Below are 24,334 nucleotides of genomic sequence, written 5' to 3'. Positions count from 1 at the left end.
AATGAGGGGTCACAGTCTCAGGATATGGGGTAGGACATTTAGGACTGAGATGAGGAGAAATTTGTTCACTCAGAGGGTGATGAACCTGTGGAATTCTCTACCACAGAAGGCTCTGGAGGCCAAGTTACTGAATATACTTAAGAAGGAGATAGCTAGATTTCTAGATGCAAAAGGTGTCAAGGGGTATGGGGAGAGAGCGGCAATATGGTATTGAGATCGAGGATCATATTGAATAGCGGAGCAGGCTTGAAGGGCTGAATGGCCGACTCCTGCTCCTACTTTTCTATGTTTCTACCCTTCTTGTGAACGCCTCCCCATTGAGGTCCTCATCTGAGTCCTGTGCAGCAGAATTCATGCGTGAACTCGCCCTCCGAGGAACTGGCTCCCGAGCTATCCTTTCCCCCTGGCCTTGCTGCAGCCTGCTCGTCCCCAGTGCATCACCCAATGCAGACTCCTCTACCAAACCTGCCTCTAAAGATCACGTAGTGCCTCTATCTGAGATGGTGCCTGCAGGTGAGACATGCAGTGACGCGGTGCCTTCTTCCTCCCCCTCTTCTCCCGCCTCACTCTCAGTGGGCGGCTCAGGGACAGGCTGGTCATCTGGTTGCTGATCACCTGAAAGCCTAAAGGCACAAGAGTCGTGTTAAGGTGAGGACGTGGGGGCAGGAAGGGAGCAAAGAATGCAGACAGTATAATGAATTGGAAAGTGGGAAAAGGCTTGTGGTGTGAGCAGGAAGTGGGATGAGAGAAGGAGAGGGGATGAACATAGTGTTGTTGCCCCCCAAGGGGGTTGACGTTGCCGATGGCCATGGCGCCCACCACCTGCTGCCCAATGACTTGCAACACTCGCTCCTCCAGGTCTGTAAGCTGCTGGATGTCCACTTCACCCCGACCTGTTCATTCCTGCTCCCTTCTATTGTGGTCCAGCTTGGCCTGCAAGAGAAAGGAAAGTGTGTGAGAGAGCGCGCAGCTGTGTGTTTGGGAGATGTGCCTTCCATGGTTGACTAGCTGTGATTGAATTTGAATTTTAGTAGGTGGACTTACTTGATGGGTGAGTGGTGGGGGTGTGTTGGTTTGTGCAGTGTGTACAGGCTGAGGTTCAGATGCTGGTATGTAGGACTTGTTGAAGCATCTACATACCCTGACCACCCAAGTGAGCTCGTTAAATTTTTTATGGCACTGTGTGAGGGTCCTGAGGACCACACTGCTGGCCAAGATGTCCTAGGCCACTTACTTACACATTGTTCTAAAGACCTGGGGCAATGGCCTCCTGCCAGTGGCCAGGAACAGCACTGTCCTCCTTCTTTAGACTGCCGCGATCAATGCCTACACTGCCTGGTCGCTGAAATGGCGAGCTCTCTCCCTGGGACTGGGATCAGCCATGAGGATAAGAGGCGTAGCTGTTGAGTTGCTTGAAGGTTGCCTTCAGAACCAGCAACGTTGAGAATGAGGTTGTGCAGAATGATTGAACCTCCCCTTTAAGAGCTGGAAGGAGCCAGTCTGAATGCTGAGTTCCGATTGATGTGCACCTGAAATTGGTTATTGCTCTGCGGGTAGCGACCTGCTCTCTGTGTGTAGCACCCCGTTCTCTGTGTTTAACGCCCCGCTCTCTGTGTGTAGCACCCCGCTCTCTGTGTGTAACGCCCTCCTTTCTGTGTGTAGCACCCCGCTCTCTGTGTGTAACGCCCTCCTTTCTGTGTGTAGCACCCCGCTCTCTGTGTGTAGCACCCCGCTCTCTGTGTGTAGCGCCCTGCTCTCTGTGTGTAGCGCCCCACTCTGTGTGTAGCGCCCCGCTCTCTGTGTGTAGCACCCCGCTCTCTGTGTGTAGCGCCCCGCTCTGTGTGTGTAGCGCCCCGCTCTCTGTGTGTAGTGCCCCGCTCTCTGTGTGTAGTGCCCCGCTCTCTGTGTGTATCGACCGCTCTCTGTGTGTAGCGCCCCACTCTGTGTCTACTGGCCCGCTCTCTGTGTGTATCGACCGCTCTCTGTGTGTAGCGCCCCACTCTGTGTGTAGCGCCCCGCTCTCTGTGTGTAACACCCCGCTCTCTGTGTGTAGCGCCCCATTCTGTGTGTGTAGCGCCCCGCTCTCTGTGTGTAGTGCCCCGCTCTCTGTGTGTAGCGCCCCACTCTGTGTGTGTATCGACCGCTCTCTGTGTGTAGCGCCCAGCTCTGTGTGTGTAGCGCCCTGCTCTCTGTGTGTATCAACCCGCTCTCTGTGTATAGCGCCCCGCTCTCTGTGTGTAATGCCCCGCTCTCTGTGTGTAGCGCCCCGCTCTGTGTGTAACACCCTGCTCTCTGTGTGTAGCGCCCCGCTCTGTGTGTGTAACGCCCCGCTCTCTTTTTGTAATGCCCCGCTCTCTGTGTGTAACGCCATGCTCTCTGTGTGCAATACCCCGCTCTGTGTGTGTAGTGATCCGCTCTCCCTGTGTAGCGCTCCGCTTTCTGTGTGTCTAGCCCCCCGCTCTGTGTGTGTCACCCCCCGCTCTCTGTGTGTAGCACCCCGCTCTGTGTGTGTAACGCCCCGCTCTCTTTTTGTAACGCCCCGCTCTCTGTGTGTAACACCCCGCTCTCTGTGTGTAATGCCCCGCTCTGTGTGTGTAGGGCCCCACTCTGTGCGTGTAGCGCCCCGCTCTCTGTGTGTAGCGCCCCGCTCTCCGTGTGTAGTGCCCCGCGTTCTCTGTAGCGCCCCTCTCTGTGTGTGTAGTGACCCGCTGTCCCTGTGTAGCACTCCGCTCTCTCTGTGTCTAGCCCCCCGCTCTGTGTGTGTCACCCCCCGCTCTCTGTGTGTACTGCCCCACTCTCTCTGTGTAGCGCCCCCTCTCTGTGTGTAGCACCCCACTCTCTCTGTGTAGCTCCCCGCTCTCTGTGTGTAGCTCCCCGCTCTCTCTGTGTAGTGCCCCGCTCTCTGTGTTTAGCTCCCGAAGTTATGTGATTAGCACTTGATGTCATGCTCCATTTCATTCTTGGACTGCTAACAATCAATTTAGCGGGTGGTCAGAAGGATCAATGCCTGGCGCTAATTCTACAACTTTTGAAAATTTAGTGCCCCAGCCGGGACGATACAGATTTAATAACCCAATATTGTATAGGCCTGAATAGGTCATACAGCTAACCTACACCACATTTCATCTGAGAGGATTTGATGGGTCACGTGGAGGGAACTTTACATTGGGCTATGCCTGAATTGAGAGTGGTTGATAGAGCAATGCAGGGGCATGTAGGAATTAACAGCGGAGTTGGGGTTATTGTCTCTGGCCAGTCAGAAGTCTCTGAGCTGCTCCAGGGACCCCCGTGTGGTTTTGAAGTGCTCCCCTATTCCTGGTTCTGACTGCCGGACTTATTCGGTAGCGATGTAGACAGAAAACGTGACTCGTGGTTTGGGTGCAAAACAGACCAGTATTTATTGAAACAAAAAGAAAGAAACAACTTAAAAATAAACAATACAACAGTCCTATGCTCAATGCAGCACTTTTACTCAACGCAGTACACTTAGTGTCCACTACAGTGCTCTTTGCTCAGTGCAACACTCTTTTATTTAAATATACAGCACTTTTAAATATAGAAACACCTTGCTCACTACAGCACCTTTGCTTAGTGGCTTTTACTTAAAAAAACAGCACTTTAATACAGCTACTTAGTGTTCACTACAGGACCTTTCTGCTAGTGCAACACTGTTACTTAAATGGGGGAGGAGAGAACGGGCACAACGAGGGAAAATCGACTAAAATCACAGTTCTAACAAAATCCCCACTTAATTCCCACCCCACACCTATTCTAAGTTGCCTTGTAATGGGCCAGAAAAATATATGCTCACCAATGAAAAATGCCTGCTCCGTGCCCTGCGATCTTTGATCTTTACTGCCCCGAAGTAAAAACACCCCAGTATTTTAAAAGTAAACTGCTGGTGTTCCACTCCTTTAGGCAGGCTCCCACGTTGTAGAGAGCATGGAGGCGAGGCCACAGAGAGAGAGAGGCTTCTGAGAAGCTATCTTTTATACCCCAATTGGGGCCCGCCCAAATCCAGATGTATCTGGGCTAAACAAAAGGGATCCAACTGTCCCCATTGTCTTGTAATGCGTTTGGATGAATCACCCATTTGTTTAAACTGGTTTTTTTTTCAGTTTAAATGTGTCCTCATTGTCTGTGATGGGCTTTTGAATAAAGCTGCCGTGGTTTGAAAAAAAAGCATGTCTATTTCCTTGATTGCTTGAGTAGTGTAAACAAAAGTCATTGTCCTTGTGGTCAGACTGAAACCGCAGTAATCCTTTGTGTAACAGTTTCTGTAAACACATCGATTGTCTCTGCAGGGAGGGGAACTTCCCTTTGATTGGCTGATTGACTGCTCCATTGAACCTTTCTCACAGACACAGCAGGCTGCCTTTTCAAGTCCTTTAGTCTTCTGCCATGCGGTCTGATGGCCATTTTGATCCCTGGATTTTTAAAGGTATATTACCCCAGTATTCTTTTAATCAAAATTAATCTTCAGAACTGTAGGAAATCTTGAAATTATTGCAAAATCCCTACAGTCCCCCATCGGATAATAAAACTTGCTTGTAGTATCCTTGCCAAAAGTGCGCAATAATTTCTGACCCCCCATAAACAACCTTCCCTTACACTTAACTAAATCTATCTTTGATCCCCCAGCACCTCCATCTCCCCTGCCCAGAGAGAATCATAGTACGGCAGGCATCTATTGACAGAAAACTCAAAATTAATTAAATAATCAATACACGGAGGGGTCCAATGCCCCTGCACCACTTATATTCACAATAATTCAAGCATGGAGGGGTCCTATGCCCCTGCACCACTTGTAACATAATTTTAACATGATAGAACATCTTTAAATGGATTGTCACCCAGCCAACATATCTGCTAAAAAAATACATGGAAGACAACGAGTTTCCTTTTTTTTTATTACAATGCAATTGCCTGGCACTTTATTAAATGGCACTGTTCTTCAGCCAAAAATGTATTTTAAATATTCAGGAACTGCAGGCACAACGATTCCTAGGCATATGCAATCCGTTCCCTTAACTCCAAACAAGCAGTGAAAATAATTAACAGGTTCTGTAAATTGTGTTTCCAGCAACAGTTTAAAAGTTGTGGGCATCTGCCTCCCGCGGACCCCTCCCTTCACGAGCTGGGAGTGCTTTCTTTCTCAGGTCCCATGACACGCTGGTCCTCGGTGCCTTCCGCAACTCTGAAAACATACCAAAAGAAAACATCTCACCAGGTCCCCTGGCTCGGGGGAGTGTAATCAGGTCCTGTGACCTTGATCCACAATACAATTCTGGAACAGTACCACACTTAAAACTTATACACTAATATTAATTGCAATATAAAAATTAAAATTAACACATTCTACCTTAATACACGTTCTACCTTAACCTTATACACACTACTTGAACAAAGCTATATACAAGCGCTGCCCGTCTCCGGGCGGCCAGCTTAATCCCTGGTTGGGCTGCCACAGGCTGTTCCCTGCAGCATGGCTGGGCTGATTCCAGCTTCTAGTCCCTCACAGCTGATGGCTGCTAGTTGGGGACCTCTGCCTTTTGGCCTCTCCCTGACTTGGGAGACCGCCCTACTCCACTGGAAAGTGGGTGACCATGCTTTCTTGGGCTGGGGTACCCGAAGAGATCTCCTAGGGAGTGTCGCCGGTGGGGCTACCCTGGCGAGCAGACCCTTAGCTCGGGTCACACTCCCTGCTGGCTGGGGACCTCCTCCTTTGGGTCCCTCCCTTCCCAAACCTGGGCTGGGGACAGGCAATCCCTTGCCACCGGCTGCCGGTGGCTGAGAGCCTTCCCCTTCAGGTCTAAAACCAGGTTCAGGCTCCTCCGTGGAGTCCCACAAGAGAGGGGGAATCGCTCGGGCCAAGTGCTGGGGAGCTTCTACAATCCCAGCTGCCTGTTCCCCTGCCCCCTGCTTAAACAACCCGCATTGTTTGATATAACTGGCTGCCTGCCAGTAATCCTGTTCAAAATCATGAATGGCTCCTCCCCTGACACAAGCCACAGCACCTGCCTCTGCAGCCTGTGAACTTGTACCTGCTGTGGGCTGGGGATTTCTATTCTCAGGTTCACTCCCAGCTGCCTGTTTCCCTGTGGGTCCCATTAAGCTAGATGGGACCCCGTTAGACCGGGGTAAATTGGTCAGGTCTTCCGAGTGGACCACCGTGCTGGAGGCTCCAGTGTCCACTGAATATCTCCCCTGCACCATCTCCACCCCCATCTCAACATAGGGCCTGCTCCCCTCAGCATTTTCGCGGTGACACAGGTCAACAGGCTGCGCTGGCTCTAGTCATTGCTGGGAGTGAGGTGGGGCAGATGGGGTTAAAACACCAGTGGTGGCTGCTATTCTCCCCTGGCCAGTCAGAAGAGACCATAGGGACAGTAAAAAGGACTCAATTGCTGCGGGAGGGAGGTCTGGCCCTGCCTTTTGAGCTGGGGCTGTGGGATCCTTTCCCTTGTCCTTCCAAGGATTTTTACAGTCCTTTCTCCAGTGACCATCTTTCCCGCACCCATAGCAATTTAACCTAGCCTGAGAGGGCCCATTCCCCTCCTGGTGCCACTCTTTCTTACTCTGGCTCCCAGGTTTAGCCTCATGGACTCTTCCCTTGGGTTGGGGAGCCTCAATACCCCTCATGTTCCTGAAAGCTACTGTGAGCCGGCGGATCACCGCTTCTTCGGTGGTCTGGGGGTTTCGGGGGTCAAACCAAGCCATGACCTGGGCTTGGATCTGGGGTAGGCTGTTTGTCATGAGACACCGGAGCCAGTGAGTCAATTGGACTGGGTCCAGTGCTGCCCGCCCTGGCATTCCCGGGCATGCACTCCGGTAGACTGGCCACAGCCTGTCTGCGAACGCCTGCGGGGACTCCCCTGGGAGCTGCACTATTCTTTCCACCTGAGCGAACGGGCTACCATCATTGAGTCCCATGGCCTCCAATACCTCATTCTTGAGACCCTCATAATCCCTCTGCCCCCTTTTGCACTCGCTGGATAGGGACTGGAGGAGATCACCTGCCAGGGAAAACAGCAGTATTTTTGCTTGCACTGCCTCATCGCAGTCATTTACACAAGCTGCTTGCTCTATCTCCCTGAAGTGCAGAGAGGGGTCTCCCTTTTTAGTGAGCTTGGGGATGTGGCTAACCATGTCCCTGAGCTGGTGGGTGCCATACCACAAACTGATTCTGGATGGCCCCTGAGTCATCTTCATCAACGGGCGGACCGTACCTCCGTTGTCGGAGGGGGTACACTGGTCCTGGTCCCGGCCTATCTAGCGGGGCCTGCTGTGCTTCCGCTACCTTCCCATCCTCCACCCACCTTTGCTGCCAGAGCTCCTGAAAGCTCAGAGCCGTGGGTGGCGGTCGTGGGACCTCTGATTCCCTGACCAACCTTTCCCTGGGTGTTGCCTGTGGGGCTGTTTTACTTAGGTTGCCAGTAAAATCCGGCTGACCTGCCTTCGGGCTGATCAGGCATATCATCCCCTTTGCTCTTTTTAAAGTCATACTCAGGCTTTCTATCTCTGCTCTACAGGGGCCATGATCTGCTTCCTCAAACCCTTGCTCGCAGGCCAGCTTATATGCTGCCTTTACCTCCCTAACTTTTTCCTCCTGCTCTTTTATTTCTTGTATGAGGCGAGCGTTCTCCTCCCGCACCCTCATCTCATTATTCTTGGCCTCTGCAACTAGGCACTTCAGGTACTCTGACTCGTGCCTCATGTGGCTTTTGCCCTCACTAAACTGGAACACCAGGCGCTCTACCTTGGCCTGGTATTCTTCGACTTCCCTTTCCCTATCCCAACTCTCTGCTCTGGCTTCCCTAAGCCTGCGGGTGACTTCCCCAAGCCTGCGGGAACCTAACCACAAACAAACAAGTGGGATAAAAAGAAACCCAATAACTGCTGCTCTCTCCAGACTCAAACCACTGTCTGCCACATCGCACACCATTGCCGACGTCCCTGCCTCAGTCGCCATTCTGTAGGAATTAACAGCGGGGTTGGGGTTATTGTCTCTGGCCAGTCAGAAGCCTCTGAGCTGCTCCAGGGACCCCGGTGTGGTTTCGAAGTGCTTCCCTATTCCTGGTTCTGACTGCCGGACTTATTTGGTAGTGATGTAGACAGAAAACGTGACTCGTGGTTTGGGTGCAAAACAGACCTGTATTTATTGAAACAAAAAGAAAGAAACAACTTAAAAATAAACAATACAATACTCCTATGCTCGATACAGCACTTTTACTCAACGCAGTACACTTAGTGTCCACTAGAGCGCTCTTTGCTCAGTGCAACGCTCCTTTATTTAAATACAACACTTTTAAATATAGAAACACCTTGCTCACTACAGCACCTTTGCTTCGTGGCTTTTACTTAAAAAAGCAGCACTTTAATACAGCTACTTAGTGTTCACTACAGGACCTTTCTGCTAGTGCAACACTGTTACTTAAATGGGGGAGGAGAGAACGGGCACGAGGGAAAATCGACTAAAATCACAGTTCTAACAAAATCCCCACTTAATTCCCACCCCTATATCTATTCTAAGTTGCCTTGTAATGGGCCAGAAAAATATATGCTCACCAATGAAAAATGCCTGCTCCGTGCCCTGCGATCTTTGATCTTCACTGCCCCGAAGTAAAAACACCCCAGTATTTTAAAAGTAAACTGCTGGTGTTCCACTCCTTTAGGCAGGCTCCCACATTGTAGAGAGCATGGAGGCAAGGCCACAGAGAGAGGCTTCTGAGAAGCTATCTTTTATACCCCATTTGGGGCCCGCCCAAATCCGGATGTATCTGGGCTAAACAAAAGGGATCCAACTGTCCCCATTGTCTTGTAATGGGTTTGGATGAATCACCCATTTGTTTAAACTGGTTTTTTTTTCAGTTTAAATGTGTCCTCACTGTCTGTGATGGGCTTTTGAATAAAGCTGCCGTGGTTTGAAAAAAAAGCATGTCTATTTCCTTGATTGCTTGAGTAGTGTAAACAAAAGTCATTGTCCTTGTGGTCAGACTGAAACCGCAGTAATCCTTTGTGTAGCAGTTTCTGTAAACACATCGATTGTCTCTGCAGGGAGGGGAACTCCCCTTTGATTGGCCGATTGACTGCTCCATTGAACCTTTCTCACAGACACAGCAGGCTGCCTTTTCAAGTCCTTTTGTCTTCTGCCATGCAGTCTGATGGCCAGTTTGATCCCTGGATTTTTAAAGGTATATTACCCAGGTATTCTTTTAATCAAAATTAATCTTCAGAACTGTAGGAAATCTCAAAATTATTGCGAAATCCCTACAGGCAACATGCAAACTATGCTAATCCTGGCCTGGGAGTTCTTGTTGGGGAAGAGTAGATGAAGGTCTATTTTGCAACTAACTCATCCAATACCTAATCTGGGAGTGCTTGATGGTGACATTGGGTGCTAACAGGAGGAAAAACATCACAACAAAAACATATTTACAGATCTGTTCGAATATGATTGCAACAATTTTGTTATTCATTTTGGAGTATCCATGTTGCTTTATATGAAGCTTTAGAAATGAACCATTCCACTCATTCTCTGTGTAAGATGTTCTATTTTCTGGTTTACAGACAGATTCATCAGCTCTGTCAGGAGATCAACAGAAGTGGGGGAAAGAGGAGCTTCTTCCAGAAGAGGTAAAAGAGCAAAATAAATGTGTCAATAAAAGAAAATCAGTGAAAAAATGCAGGAAATATGGAACTGAAGAGAGCTGGAAACACACAATAGGTCAACCAGCAAAGGAAAGGGGAAGAAAGGCTTGCGTGTAATTCAGGTGTAAAGCCCCCAAATGAAAGGCTGATGATGAAGAGTCCATCTTGAAATGCTAACCACCCTGCTTCCCATACTGACTTATACTGTGTACCTCTGCCCATTCCTGTCTGTCTGCCTCTGAACTTGTCACACTGCAGTTGTCACACCTCAAAGTATCAAGAGTACAAATAGAAGAGAAGGAAAGCGAGCTATTGGCTGATTCTATCGCTACTGAGCCCAGGGGCACTTGTGCCAATTACAGCTAGCCAATCAGAGATCAGTTAACTGAGCACAGTGGGATCTTCTTGGCCTGAAGGGTCAGTTCCATTTATCAGGGTGGAGTGGGGTTATTTTAGCCTGATGTTACAGTGCAGTCTCCACTACCTGCCCTCCCATTGTCCACCTTTGATGATCAGAGAGAACCTTTGTGTGGAGAAAGCCTTGAACATTACAGGGCTGAGTGTGGTCCCTGGATCTGGCTGGGGACAGGACGGGAGTGGAATGATAATCGCGACACAGCACTTACTAATCCGTTCCCAGTGACGCCCGGCCTGTCCAAAACTGGAGAGGGCTGGGTAACAAGTGAGCAATGTTCCTATCCCAGAACATGCGGGTGCCCAATTAAACATGTGAATTGGAGTCCTGCGCTGTACATAGGACCCTCCTCTACAATTCATTCAGCCGAAACTCAGTGGTGCTTAAAGGGAGCATCGCAAACCGCGCTGGAAATGCGAGAGAAACTGCTGTGGCGCTAATATTTGTGGGCCCAGGAGGAGGAGCCAATCCCTCTGTGCTCCCACCACCCCCACCCCCAGGATTACTTTTACTTCCCTCCTCCCGCTTTAAGATCTGGCGTCAGTGACATGAATCTTGTCATTCATGTGAAAATGGCTTATGGAATGATACTGGGCGGCCTGCTGGTGGCGCTGTCCAGGGAGAGTATAAATACTCGGGCATGGGCCCAGCTTGCTCAGGACATTCTTTAACAGGAGCTAGTGAAGGACACAACTAGATCTCCATGTTGAAAAACAGTTGATTAAAGCCTTGTTTAATACTTAGACCAAGTGCCTAGTAGTTTTCTTACGTCAGTCAACACCTCCCCTGATCAGCGAGCTGTCCCTTGTCACCACTCATTCAATGAACAATTCAAAAGAGGCCCGGCCTTGAAAATTGGTCATGCCTCGCCCCAATTCTACAGACTGGCAAAGAGGAACCCCCTCTCCCCACCTGATGGGATCATTACGTGAAAACTTACCTCATTGCACACCCCACTAATGTTCCTTTTGTTGTTGTTTAGCACTGGCCTTCATTCCAATGCCTAAGAGATCCGTGTATCGTAGTTGTACGATCAAAATGTGGGACTCTCGATTATCCAGTGCGACAGGCTTCAGATCTGCCGTAGATCCCTTCTCGGTTTCACTAATTTATGTTGCTCTCTTACGTGGTCTGAGCATTTTACGTTTATGGGAGTTGACTCACAATGCCCTGTATCTAATCACAATACCATAACCCAGCAATGGAACAATATCAGGATCTAGAATCATAGAATGATACAGCACAGAAGGAGGCCATTTGGCCCATCGTGCCTCTGCCAGCACTTTTTTATTATTATTCATTCACGGGATGTGGACATCCCTAATTGCCCTTGAGAAGGTGGTGGTGAGCTGCCTTCTTGAATATAACTGAGTGTCTTGCTGGGCCATTTCAGAGGGCAGTTAAGAGTCAACCACGTTGCTGTGGGTTTGGAGTCACATTTCGGCCAGACCGGGTCCAGACGGCAGATTTCCTTCCCTAAAGGACATTAATGAACCAGATGGCTTTTTATGACAATCCAGTAGTTTCATGATCACTATTACTGATACTAGCTTTTTATTCCAGATTTATTTAATTGAATTTAAATTCCCCAGCTGCCGTCGTGGGGTTTGAACACCTCCGGATTTTTCAAAATAACCTTACAGTACTGAAGGAGGCCATTTGGCCCATCGTGCCTGTGCTGGCTCTTTGAAAGAGCTGTTCAATTAGTCCCACTCCCCAGCTTTCTCCCCAAAAACCTGAAAATTAGTCCTCTTCAAATACATGTCCAGTTGCCCTTTGAAAGATCCTCTGGAATCTGATTCTACCACACCTTCAGGTAGTGCGTTCCAGACCTTATCAACACTATCTGTGAAGAAATTTCTCCTCATTTCCCCTCTAGTTCTTTTGTTGATTATTTTAAATCTATGACCTCTGGTTACCGACCCACTTGCCAGAGGAAACAGTTACTCCTACTTGCTCTATCCCTTAAGCTTCTCTGCTCTAAGTCGAACAATCCCAGCTTCTCCAATCTCTCCACATAACTGAACTCCCTCATCCCTGGTAAACCTCCTCTGTGCCCTCTCCAGGGCCTTGGCATCCCTCCTAAAGGGTGATACCCAGAATTGTACACAATACTCCAGCGGAGGCCTAACCAGTGATTTGAAAAGGTTTAGCATGACTTCCTTGTTTTTGTATTCAATGCCCCTATTTACAAAGCCAAGTATCCTTTTATGCTTTCAACTGCCTCATCAACTTGCCCTGCCACCTTCAAGGATTTGTGAATGTGCACCCCCAGATCCCCCTGTTCTTGCAAACCCCTCAAAATAGCACCATTTAGATTATACTGCCTCTCCATGTTGTTTCTCCCGAAGTGCATCACTTCACACTTATCCACGTTAAATTGCATCTGCCATGTGTCTACCTATTTCACCAGTCTGTCAATGTTCTCCTGAAATCAGCTACTATCCTGTTCACTATTTACTACATTGCCAAATTTTGTATAACGGGCGGGGTGTATAATGGGCGGGTGTATAATGGGTGGGTGTATAACGGGCGGGGAGTATAATGGGCGGGTGTAAAATGGGCGGGTGTATAACGGGCGGGGAGTATAATGGGCGGGGTGTATAATGGGCGGGTGTATAACGGGCGGGGTGTATAACGGGCGCGTGTATAATGGGCGGGTGTATAACGGGCGGGTGTAAAACGGGCGGGGTGTATAACGGGCGGGTGTATAACGGGCGTGGTGTATAACGGGCGGGGTGTAAAAGCGGGCGGGGTGTATGACGGGCGGGGTGTATAACGGGCAGGGTGTATAATGGGCGGGTGTATAATGGGCGGGGTGTATAATTGGCGGGGTGTATAATGGGCGGGTGTATAACGGGCGGGGTGTATAATGGGCGGGTGTATAATGGACGGGTGTATAACGGGCGGGGTGTATAACGGGCGGGTGTATAATGGGCGGGTGTATAATGGGCGGAGTGTTTAACGGGCGGGGTGTATAATGGGCGGGGTGTATAACGGGCGGGGTGTATAATGGGCGGGTGTATAACGGGTGTGCGTATAACGGGCGGGTGTATAACGGGCGGGGTGTATAATGGGCGGGTGTATAACGGGCGGGGTGTATAATGGGCGGGTGTATAACGGGCGGGGTGTATAATGGGCGGGTGTATAACGGGCGGGGTGTATAATGGGCGGGGTGTATAATGGGCGGGTGTATAACGGGCGGGGTGTATAATGGGCGGGTGTATAACGGGCGGGGTGTATAATGGGCGGTTGTATAACGGGCGGGGTGTATAACGGGCGGGGTGTATAATGGGCGGGTGTATAACGGGCGGGTGTATAACGGGCGGGGTGTATAATGGGCGGGTGTATAACGGGCGGGTGTATAACGGGCGGGGTGTATAATGGGCGGGTGGATATAGGGCGGGGTGTATAACGGGCGGGTGTATAATGGGCGGGTGTATAATGGGCGGGTGTATAATGGGCGGGTGTATAATGGGCGGGTGTATAACGGGCGGGGTGTATAACGGGCGGGGTGTATAATGGGCGGGGTGTATAACCGGCGGGTGTATAATGGCCGGGTGTATAACAGGCGGGTGTATAACGGGCGGGTGTATAATGGGTGGGTGTATAATGGGCGGGTGTATAACGGGCGGCATGTATAACGGGCGGGATGTATAACGGGCGGGTGTATAACGGGCGGGTGTATAACGGGCGGGGTGTATAACGGGCGGGTTGTGTAACGGGCGGGTGTATAATGGGCGGGTGTATAACGGGCGGGTGTATAATAGGCGGGGTGTATAATGGGCGGGGTGTATAACGGGCGGGTGTATAACGGGCGGGTGTATAACGGGCGGGGTGTATAATGGGCGGGTGTATAATGGGTGTGGTGTATAATGGGTGGGGTGTATAATGGGCGGGTGTATAACGGGCGGGTGTATAATAGGCGGGTGTATAACGGGCGGGTGTATAATAGGCGGGTGTATAACGGGCGGGGTGTATAATAGGCGGGGTGTATAATGGGCGGGGTGTATAACGGGCGGGGTGTATAATAGGCGGGGTGTATAATGGGCGGGGTGTATAACGGGCGGGTGTATAATGGGCGGGTGTATAACGGGCGAGTGTATAATAGGCGGGGTGTATAATGGGCGGGGTGTATAACGGGCGGGTGTATAACGGGCGGGTGTATAACGGGCGGGGTGTATAATGGGCGGGTGTATAATGGGTGTGGTGTATAATGGGTGGGGTGTATAATGGGCGGGTGTATAACGGGCGGGTGTATAATAGGCGGGTGTATAACGGGCGGGTGTATAATAGGCGGGTGTATAACGGGCGGGGTGTATAATAGGCGGGGTGTATAATGGGCGGGGTGTATAACGGGCGGGGTGTATAACGGGCGGGGTGTATAATGGGCGGGGTGTATAACGGGCGGGTGTATAATAGGCGGGTGTATAATGGGCGGGTGTATAACGGGCGGGTGTATAACGGGCGGGTGTATAATGGGCGGGTGTATAACGGGCGGGTGTATAATGGGCGGGTGTATAACGGGCGGGTGTATAATGGGCGGGGTGTATAATGTGCGGGGTGTATAATGGGCGGGATGTATAAGGGGCGGGGTGTATAACGGGCGGGGTGTATAACGGGCGGGGTGTATAACGGGCGGGGTGAATAATGGGCGGGTGTATAACGGGCGGGTGTATAACGGGCAGGGTGTGTAATGGGCGGGGTGTATAACGGGCGGGGTGTATAATGGGCGGGTGTATAACGGGCGGGTGTATAACGGGCAGGGTGTATAATGGGCGGGGTGTATAATAGGCGGCTCTATAATGGGCGGGGTGTATAACGGGCGGCGTGTATAATGGGCGGGTGTATAACGGGCGGGTGTATAATGAGCGGGGTGTATAATGGGCGGGTGTATAACGGGCGGGGTGTATAATGGGCGGGTGTATAATGGGCGGGTGTATAACGGGCAGGGTGTATAACGGGCAGGTGTATAACGGGCGGGTGTATAACGGGCGGGGTGTATAATGGGCGGGTGTATAACGGGCGGGTGTATAACGGGCGGGTGTATAACGGGCGGGGTGTATAACGGGCGGGGTGTATAATGGGCGGGTGTATAACGGGCGGGGTGTATAATGGGCGGGTGTATAATGGGCGGGGTGTATAATGGGCGGGTGTATAACGGGCGGGATGTATTACTGGCGGGTGTATAACGGGCGGTGTGTATAACGGGCGGGGTGTATTACGGGCGGGTGTTTAACGGGTGGGGTGTATAATAGGCGGGTGTATAACGGGCGGGGTGTATAATGGGCGGGTGTATAACGGGCGGGGTGTATAACGGGCGGGGTGTATAACGGGCGGGGTGTATAACGGGCGGGTGTATAACGGGCGGGGTGTATAATAGGCGGGTGTATAACGGGCGGGGTGTATAACGGGCGGGTGTATAATGGGTGGGTGTATAACGGGCGGGGTGTATAATGGGCAGGTGTATAATGGGCGTGGTGTATAATGGGCGGGTGTATAACGGGCGCGGTGTATAATGGGCGGGTGTATAATGGCCGGGGTGTATAATGGGCGGGTGTATAACGGGCGGGTGTATAATGGGCGGGGTGTATAATGGGCGGGGTGTATAATGGGCGGGTGTATAACGGGCGGGTGTATAATGGGCGGGTGTATAACGGGCGGGTGTATAATGGGCGGGTGTATAACGGGCGGGTGTATAATGGGCGGGGTGTATAATGGGCGGGGTGTATAACGGGCGGGGTGTATAACGGGCGGGTGTATAACGGGCGGGGTGTATAACGGGCGGGTGTCAGGGTTCCAGCTGCGCTTTCCTCACCTGTGTCTCATCAGAATAATCAGGCCTGTTAGTTAAGCTGGCTATTTCTGGCCCCAGTGTCTTCTGGGTAATCAGACCTGTTATTTAAGCTGACCATTTCCGGCCCCCAGGGCTCAGTCTTGAGTTCGCCTGCCTGCAGGTCGCAGGGTTCTCTGTGCATCCTATGTTTTGGAAAACCTCCTGGAGAAGCTTCTTTTGGGTTTTGCTCCATCTCGGGTCTCGCCCTGTGTTTTGGAGCCTTCTGAAGAAGCACCTTTTTGAGTTTTATGCTATCTCAAGTCTCTGGTTGTCTGTCTGCGCTTGGGTCCACTACCATACTGTAACAGCGGGTGTATAACGGGCAAGCGGATAATGGGCCGGGTGTGTGATGGGCCGGGTGTGTGACGGGCCGGGTGTGTGACGGGCCGCCGATTCACTGCCACTTGTTTTGTCTCACTATCAATGTTGAATTGCGCACCGAATGTTATTATTAGCAGGTGATGGTGCTCCAGTTAATCGTTTTAATTTAAATCAATTTTTTTTGTGTTTAGGCAACCAAATCAAACAATCCAAGAATCTACAGGTAAGGCACTGTGACGTGGAGGCTGTCGATCTCTGATGTTAACCACAGATATTCTTTGCTGAATTTAAGATTTAATTATAATTGTACATCATGAAAGTGCTAACAGGAAGGAGCATGTTGACGCTGATCTAATTTCCTGATTTGAATAGTGAGAACAATTTGCATTTTTAAAAATTCGTTTATTGGATGTGGATGTTGCTGGCAAGGCCAGCATTTATTGCCCATCCGTAATTGCCCTTGAGAAGGTGGTGGTGAGCCGCCTTCTTGAACCGCTGCAGTCCGTGTGGTGAAGATACTCCCACGGTGCTGTTGAGCCGCTGCCTTGAACTGCTGCAGTCCTTTTGTTGCGTAGGGAGTTCCAGGGTTTTGACCCAGTGACGATGAAGGTTCGGTGATATACTTCTAAGTCAGGATGGTGTGTGACTTGGAGGGGAACTTGGTGGTGATGGTGTTCCTATGCGCCTGCTGCCCTTGTCCTTCTAGGTGGAGGAAGTTGTGGGTTTGGGAGGTGCTGTCAAAAAAGCCTTGGCGAGTTGCTGCAGTGCATCTTGTAGATGGTACACACTGCAGCCATGGTGCGCCGGTGGTGGAGGGAGTGAATGTTTAAGGTGGTGGATGGGCTGCCAATAAAATTGATTGCTTTGTCCTGGATGGTGTCGAGCTTCTTGAGTGTTATTGGAGCTGCACTCATCCAGGCAGGTGGAGACCATTCCATCACACTCCGGACTTGTCCTTCTAGGTAGAAGAGGTCGCAGGTTTGGGAGGTGCTGCCGAAGAAGCCTTGGCGAGTTGCTGCAGTACATCTTGTAGATGGTACACAATGCAGCCACGGTACGCCAGTGGTGGAGGGAGTGAATGCTTAGTGGTGGATGGGGTGTCAATCAAGCGGGCTGCTTTGTCTTGGATGGGTATAACGTGTTTCATGTTCTTGGCTCGACCCAAAGTGCTTTACAGCCAATGAAGTAGTTTTGAAGTGTGGTCAATATTGTAATGCAGACAAAAGCCAATTTACTCATCAGCAAGGTCCCACAAACAGCAATGAGATAATGACCAGATAATGTTTTTTTTTCGATGTTAGTTGATTATTGCCTCTGTCTCAGAGGTGAGTGTGCTGCCACGGAGTAAAGGCTGACACCTGAGGTCCAACTCCTGAGCTGAAACTATAAAGAGAAATGTTGCTCCCAGCCAGTTCTACTCTTGAACTGACCACTCGGAGATACACAGATGTAACCGGTGCTTCTGATTTCTTGCCCTGTACCTGTCAGAAGAAAATAGCCTCTACTCAGTCCTGAGGGCCGTGTGCCTGGGGGAAATGTGGAACTAACTGAACTGGTAAATTTGTCTGTAAGCCCTTGACTTATCACTTCCTGTCACAACGATTTGAAACTCTCATATCTCCTGCTGCACTGGGCCATTATTTTGCATTGCTTGTTCAGGCGCAGCCATCTTTTAAAATAGTCGCTGCTATCGAATTCTCTGGCTGAAATAAATGGGAGTGAAATTGGACTGTGGTAATAGTGCGAAATGTGCAATAGTGAATCGGCAGCTGACTTCAGCGGAAAAGGAATCTAGGGCCCCTGATTAAGTGATAAAATTGAACACTTCTAAATGTAAAAAGCATTGAACATAAATTGGAAAAAAAAGGAAGTGTGCGGGGAATGGAATTGAACCGAGAGACTTGGAAACCACCTGGGAGCTTCTCTGATCATATGACTGTGTCCACATAATGTCAAAAGTAATTCTAAAAACTGCATAGAAATACACAGAAGTTACAACACGGAAACAGACTATTCGGCCCAACCAGTCCGTGTCAGTGTTTACGGGAGCGAGTAGTTCTAATCACATTTACCCTCCCAGTTCCCAGATCCCTTTTCCTTCACCCACCTCTCCAATCTAACCTGGAATGTTGACACAGTTTCTGCCTCAACCACTCACCCTAGGAGTGAATTCCACAGCCTCACAACTCTCAATGAAGAAGTTTCCCCTGCCCGCTGTTCTAAATCTGCTACATTTAATCCTGTATCTATTACATCGCTAGAAAGTAACATTTGACTTCATGTAAATACACCCAGCTTTAGAGCAAAGGAAAGGACTTGCATTTATATAGCGCCTTTCATGACATTTAGGACACCCCAAAGCACTTTACAGCCAATTAAGAACATAAGAAATGGGAGCAGGGGTAGGCCTTACTGCCCCTTGAGCCTGCTCCGCCATTCAATAAGATCATGGCTGATCTTCTACATCAACTCCTTTCCTGCCATATCCCTTGATTCCCATAGTATCCAAAAAAATTCTGTACTTTTGAAGTGTAGTCACTGTTGTAATGTAGGAAACTCAGCAGCCAATTTGTGCACAAGATCCCACAAACAGCAGTGAGATACATGACCAGATAATCTGTTTTAGTGATGTTGGCTGAGAGATAAATATTGGGCAGGACACCTGGGAGAACTCCCCTGTTGTTGTTTGAATCGTAGTCCACCTGAGAGGGCAGGCAGGGCCTCGATTTAATGTTTCATCTGAAAGATGGCTCCTCTGACAGTGCAGCACTCCCTCAATACTGCATTAAATGTTCAGCCTGCTCAAGTCTCTGGAGTGGGACTCAGAGGCGAGAATGCTACCTTTGGGCTGAGGTGGACACTAAATGCATGCATTCTTCTTTTAAGCAGTGTGGTAGTGAAGGAGGTTTGGGGCACGAGTAATGTGACCCGGAATGCTCTCCCAGCAATGAGTGTAACCATGAGGTATGCTTGAGGTGGGGTTGAGGTGGTTCACTGCAATTGAAGGGCGGCTAAGTTCCCAACCTCAGGCACATCACTATTGTGGAAGGTCTGTTAGGAGGTGGACAACACTGGCCTTGAAATGTTTCTGCCTCCAATTGTTTCACTGCCTTTGCTCAATTTTTTTTAAGCTTTTGGTCACCTGTCCTAATGACTCCTCTTTGGCTCGGCATCTGATAACACTCCTGTGAAGCGCCTTGGGACGTTTTACTATGTTAAAGGCACTATATAAATGCATGTTGTTGTTGTTGTAGGAACAGTTGGAAGGAGTGTCATCCCAGGGCTGCAGTCTTCGAGTCATTGGCCTAGGAAATTTAGTATCGCCACGTTTAGGGCGTTCTACTCAAGCGGGCGTGAAATTTAGCGCCCGGTGCAAATTTTCGCCACCTTCAGCTAAATTGACATTCGCCCCAAGAGGTGCTCGGAGCGCTAAAGCAGGCACTGCATGACTGTCCTAAGGCGCTAAGCTGGAGAGGTGAGGCGCTACCACCGAGGGCGGGCCCAGCGCTGGTGCGGCCAGTTAGCGATTGTACGCAGACACACTGGCGCCAGTCAGCTCTTAAAGGGGAGGGTCGATCTTGGATTGCAGCCACACCCTGCACATCGGAGCCCTGATTCTCAGCCTGGACAGACCTGCTGCCACATTCTAATGCCTAGGACCATGGAGGGGGCCAGGGAGCGAGCGCAGCAGTTCAGTGAGGGGGTCCTGCAGGTTCTGGTTGGCGCAGCGGAGCGCAGGCGATCTATCCTGTTTCCGGACAGTGGCAGGAGGCTGCTGCCCACCGACTAACGCAAAGCTTGGAGGGAGGTGGCTCAGAGTGACCTCCAGCAGCATGGTGCCTAGGACCCCTGTGCAATGCAGGAAGAAGTTCAACGACCTCACTTGGGTCGTCCGGGTGAGTACCCTTTTCAGTATCCTCTTCATTCCTGCATGTGCACCTCACTTTATGGCCAAAGGGTCCTGAAAGCCCCAATGCCCAGCCCTCATCCAACACCTATGGGCCTTTCGTGACACTCACACGCACATTCAGCACTTTACACACTAAGGGCTGCACTGCCTCCCATGGTTGAATAGCCAAGATCAGGGCTTCACACTAAGGGCTATTCGACCATGGGAGGCAGTGCGGCCAAGATCAGGGCTTCACACTGTACTCAGAGCCCGTCCTTTCTCTTGCAGGGCAAGCTGGCCCATAAGAGGAGGCAGCAGCAACACACCGGGGGAGGCCGGCCTCACCTTAATGACCTCAGCGATCTGGAGCAGCGAGTCCAGCGCATTATGGCAGGCCGGATGATTGGCCCCGTCGTCACTGGAGATGCCGACCCTGTTCTGGACAGCAATGGTAAGGTCATCACCTTTTTGACCTCTCTCCTTCCACTTGTGCCTCACACCAGCATCCTTTGCCACTATCGAACCAATACAGTGCATTGCAGCACTCATGCCTCCCTCGCTGCTGCCCTGTCCTCATGCTAAAGCAACTCTTGTACCTCCCTGCTTTCAGATGCTGATTCGCCAGGAGAGGAGGCGGGCCCTCAAGCTGCCACTGTGATTCTGAAGGCGAGGAGGAAGAGGAAGCCGGACCATCAGTGCCACCCTCAGCCGAGGCAGCCCATGGCCATAATGGGGGACACGTCTTCCCTGGAGGGGAGCAGGGGGGAAGGGTCTGAGGAGGGTGAAGCTTCGGGGCTCCAGCAGGCTGCAGCAACACCGGGAGGGGGGGGTGGGGGGGGTGTAGGGAAGCTCGGCGGCCTTCTCCCCGGAGGGAGAGTCTGGCCTCCAGTCTTGCTACAGTGAGCGCAGAAGAGGTGCGGCTCCTCGCTGAAATGGGCGCCCAGGCAGAGCAGAGGCACACTGAGCTCATGGCTGCAGTGGCAAGGATGCCCGAATCCATTGAGTCACAGGCAAGGAGTCTGCAGGACTTCGGTGCAGCACAGGCAAGGAGTCTGCAGGACTTCGGTGCAGCACAGGCGGCTTCCATGCAAGTGCTTAGTGGTGCAATGCAGTCAGTGGCTGGTCTGATGCAGACACAGATTGAGGCCACACGAGCACTGACTGCTGCCACCCTCACTGCATCGGGCACAAATCACCGGGGCCCTTGCCGCGCTGCAGCAGGCCAGCAGTCTGTGCTTCAGCAGATTGCTCCGCATGCTGCAGTGCTGCCCCGTGGGAGTGCCAGTGTGTTGTCTGACCAGGGATTGCCTGTCCTCAGTCAGGATGGCAGCATTCCTGCTGCCAACACTGTCACTTCTCCACTGCAGCTGCCACCACCCATAGGACCGACTGCTGCTGCCCATGCAGAGTTGGAGCAGTCAGCAGCCGGGCCCTCCAGGCCCAGAGCTGGTCCAGGCCATCCCCCAAGGGCATCTGCCAACTCAGTTTCTGACACTCAGCAGCCTTCCCCCAGCCTTGCTGCAGCCACTGAGGTCTCATTGCGGAGGAGCTGCAGGGTGGGAAGGGGCCAATCTCTTTCAAGCGAAGCAGCTCACCCTCGAAGGGCAAAATGTAGGAGGCATGGCAAAATGCTTTAAATTTTTTTAGTGAAGGCCGAGATCGTGGTCATTTTTGTTAACTCTTTTGTTCATTGTCTCCAGGTTGTGAGAGCCAGTTATGTGTCTGACTGCTTTTTTGGAGCTTTCTATCTATTACTTTGTCATGTGGGAAGGGCACACAGTTTGTTAAATAAAGTATCTTTATTCAGATTGTGCATGTTTGCTCTTTGAACTATTTGTTGCCTTGACTGGCTCAGGGTTTGCGGAACGGTTCCATTCATGTTCTTTCAATGGCACAAGCCATTCCCTCAGAGGGGGCCTAGAACTGACTTGCAATAAGCTGCTGACAGACGGCCCTTGCACTTTGTGCCTCCCTCCCATCTTGGTGCTCCTCCTCCTCCTCTGCTGGTGCTCCAATGTCTGCTGGCAGTGGCTGAGTCCTGAGGATTGCCAGGTTATGCAGCATACTACAGCGAAATGGGAGACTCGCTCAGGTGAGTACTGAAGGGCTCCCCCGGAATGGTCCAGACAGCGGAACCATTGCTTTAGCACGCCGATTGTGTGCTCAATGATGTTCCTGGTCGCTTGATGGCTCTCATTGTATTGTTCTTCAGCAGGGGTGCTGGACACAGAGCGGGGTCATCAGCCAGGTGCACAGAGGATAGCCCTTGTCCCCGAGAAGCCAGCCTCCTGGGTGAGCCGGGGCTTCGAAAAGGTCTGCCACAGAAATCTGGCGCAGGATGAAGGCGTCGTGCGTGCTGCCTGGAAAGCGGGCATTGACAGCTAGTATCAGCTGTCCGAGGTCACACACCAACTGCACGTTCAACGAATGGAACCCCTTCCGGTTGCGGTAATCCTCGGCATTCTCTTGCGGTGCCCGCAAAGCCACATGCGTGCAGTCAATGGTGCCCTGGACCATGGGGAAGCCCGCTATTCTTGCAAATCCCATTGTGCGCTCTTGCTGCTTGTCATGGGGAAGGAAATGTACTGACATATCCTTTTTAAAGAGGGCATTCATGACTTGGCAGATGCAGCAATGTCCCCAGTAGTGGATTGGAAGGAGCCGGTGGCATAGAAGTTGAGAGCCACTGCCACCGACAGACGTCCTGCTCCTCAGTTGAGGCTGCAGATCTGGCTGAAGCAGGTGGCAGAGCTCAGTGCCCACCTCCCTGCTGAATCGAAGCCTCCGAAAACACTGCTCCTCAGACATGTTGAGGTAGGAGAACTGTTGGCGGAATACCCTGGGATGGTAAGGCCTCCTGTGCCGATGCCTGGTGGCCCTCCTCCATCTGGCCATGATTGGCACTCTCTCTTGGTGTCTCTGAGCCCCCTCAATGCAATGGAGAAACCCAACATTTCCACCCATTGCAGCCCCCATAGTATGTGGCCACTCAAGGTTATGCCACTGAAAAATAAATCCAACTGCAAAGTTCTGGGCCGAAGCCAGAAGTACCTGTGCGAGCGCTGACTCAATGCAGAAAGCTCTCTCCCTTTGTCTCTCTGCAAATCTCTCTCTCTCTCACAGAAGGAGTGGTCCAAAAATGGCTACCACAAAGAAGCCAGGAAGAGCCCCCTTTAAATAGCGCCCCCCAGTCCCACAGTGACTGGGAACCATTCCAGTCAAGCAGTCGCTGGGAGCACCAGGCGGAAAGGAGGGGGGCGCCACTGAATTTCCGGTTCGGGGCGGCCCAAGGGCGTTGCACCATGAAATGATGTCAGGATCTGCGCGCGCAGCTGAGCGGGCGTTGTGGTTTTGTGCCGCTGCTAAATGTCTGCTCAATGTCGCGAGAGGCGCAGGTCTCGCCGCGCCCGGGCGCTAGCCGCTTTGCGCCCCACTTATCGCCCTCTTAAGGTGCTAACGGCTGGCACTAACAACTGAATTTCTCCCCCATAGAGTCATAACAGCACAGAAGGGGGCCATTCGGTCTTGTACCAGCTCATGCTCCATTTCAGAGTTACAATGGTGGAAACTTTAGAACAGGCATTTTTCCCAATGCTCTCGCACATTTTTGCCTCGGCCAGAGAAAATAGGGCAGAAAATGGGATTTCAGATCTCACATTTGCTGATCGTTACTCTGTTATTACAGATTACAAAGAAGCTGACAACGTAGGATGGGATTCAGATGAATTTGTAAGTAATCTTATTTGCCTTTTCATAATGACATGTCTCTGAAAACAGCAACTGAAAGATTTTCTCTGATGCTTCCTGTAGACATTTGATATTAAAAGTAAATGATGTGTGGTTCAGACAGAGGATGACGATGACTATGAGGACCCAGACCAAGAGCAGGGCTCCGAGGATGATGGCGGAGATTATGAATCCCCAAATGATGATGGTGGTGGACGCAACAGTGACAACGACTATGAACCACCTCCTTCAAATGATGAAGAAGCCCATCAAAGCAAGATATGTGCAGCAAAACCAATCTCCAATGACTCTGACTATGCAGGTAATGTCCCAAGATCAGCACACAGATTGGTGGTGAGGAGGAGCTGCCTGTCACAAAGAGCAGAGAATTCAGGCCTGAGCACATTCACAGGGACAGATGACTTGGATTTATTACAATACTTGGATATATAGCCAGAACAAGAGTACAAATCTATCGAAAGTGACACTAAGGCTT

The 24,334-nt window shown here is 50.9% G+C and overlaps 1 protein-coding gene across 1 annotated transcript in view; it reads left to right on the top strand.

Moving 5' to 3' along the window:
- Window positions 1–24,334, top strand: part of lcp2a (lymphocyte cytosolic protein 2a) — a 316,451-nt gene that overhangs the window by 228,275 nt on the left and 63,842 nt on the right. The window contains exons 4-7 of the mRNA XM_085996162.1: window positions 9,571–9,636; window positions 16,415–16,446; window positions 23,798–23,841; window positions 23,959–24,160. Coding sequence (XP_085852288.1) covers window positions 9,571–9,636; window positions 16,415–16,446; window positions 23,798–23,841; window positions 23,959–24,160 — 344 coding nt within the window. The remainder of the gene's footprint in view (window positions 1–9,570; window positions 9,637–16,414; window positions 16,447–23,797; window positions 23,842–23,958; window positions 24,161–24,334) is intronic.

This window comes from Somniosus microcephalus, chromosome 8 (assembly GCF_052327205.1).
Source record: "Somniosus microcephalus isolate GS21.2 chromosome 8, FLI_Smic_1.0, whole genome shotgun sequence".
NCBI lineage: Eukaryota > Metazoa > Chordata > Chondrichthyes > Squaliformes > Somniosidae > Somniosus > Somniosus microcephalus.
Note: the sequence above shows the minus strand (reverse complement) of the source record. Positions and strands in the feature narration are given on the sequence as shown.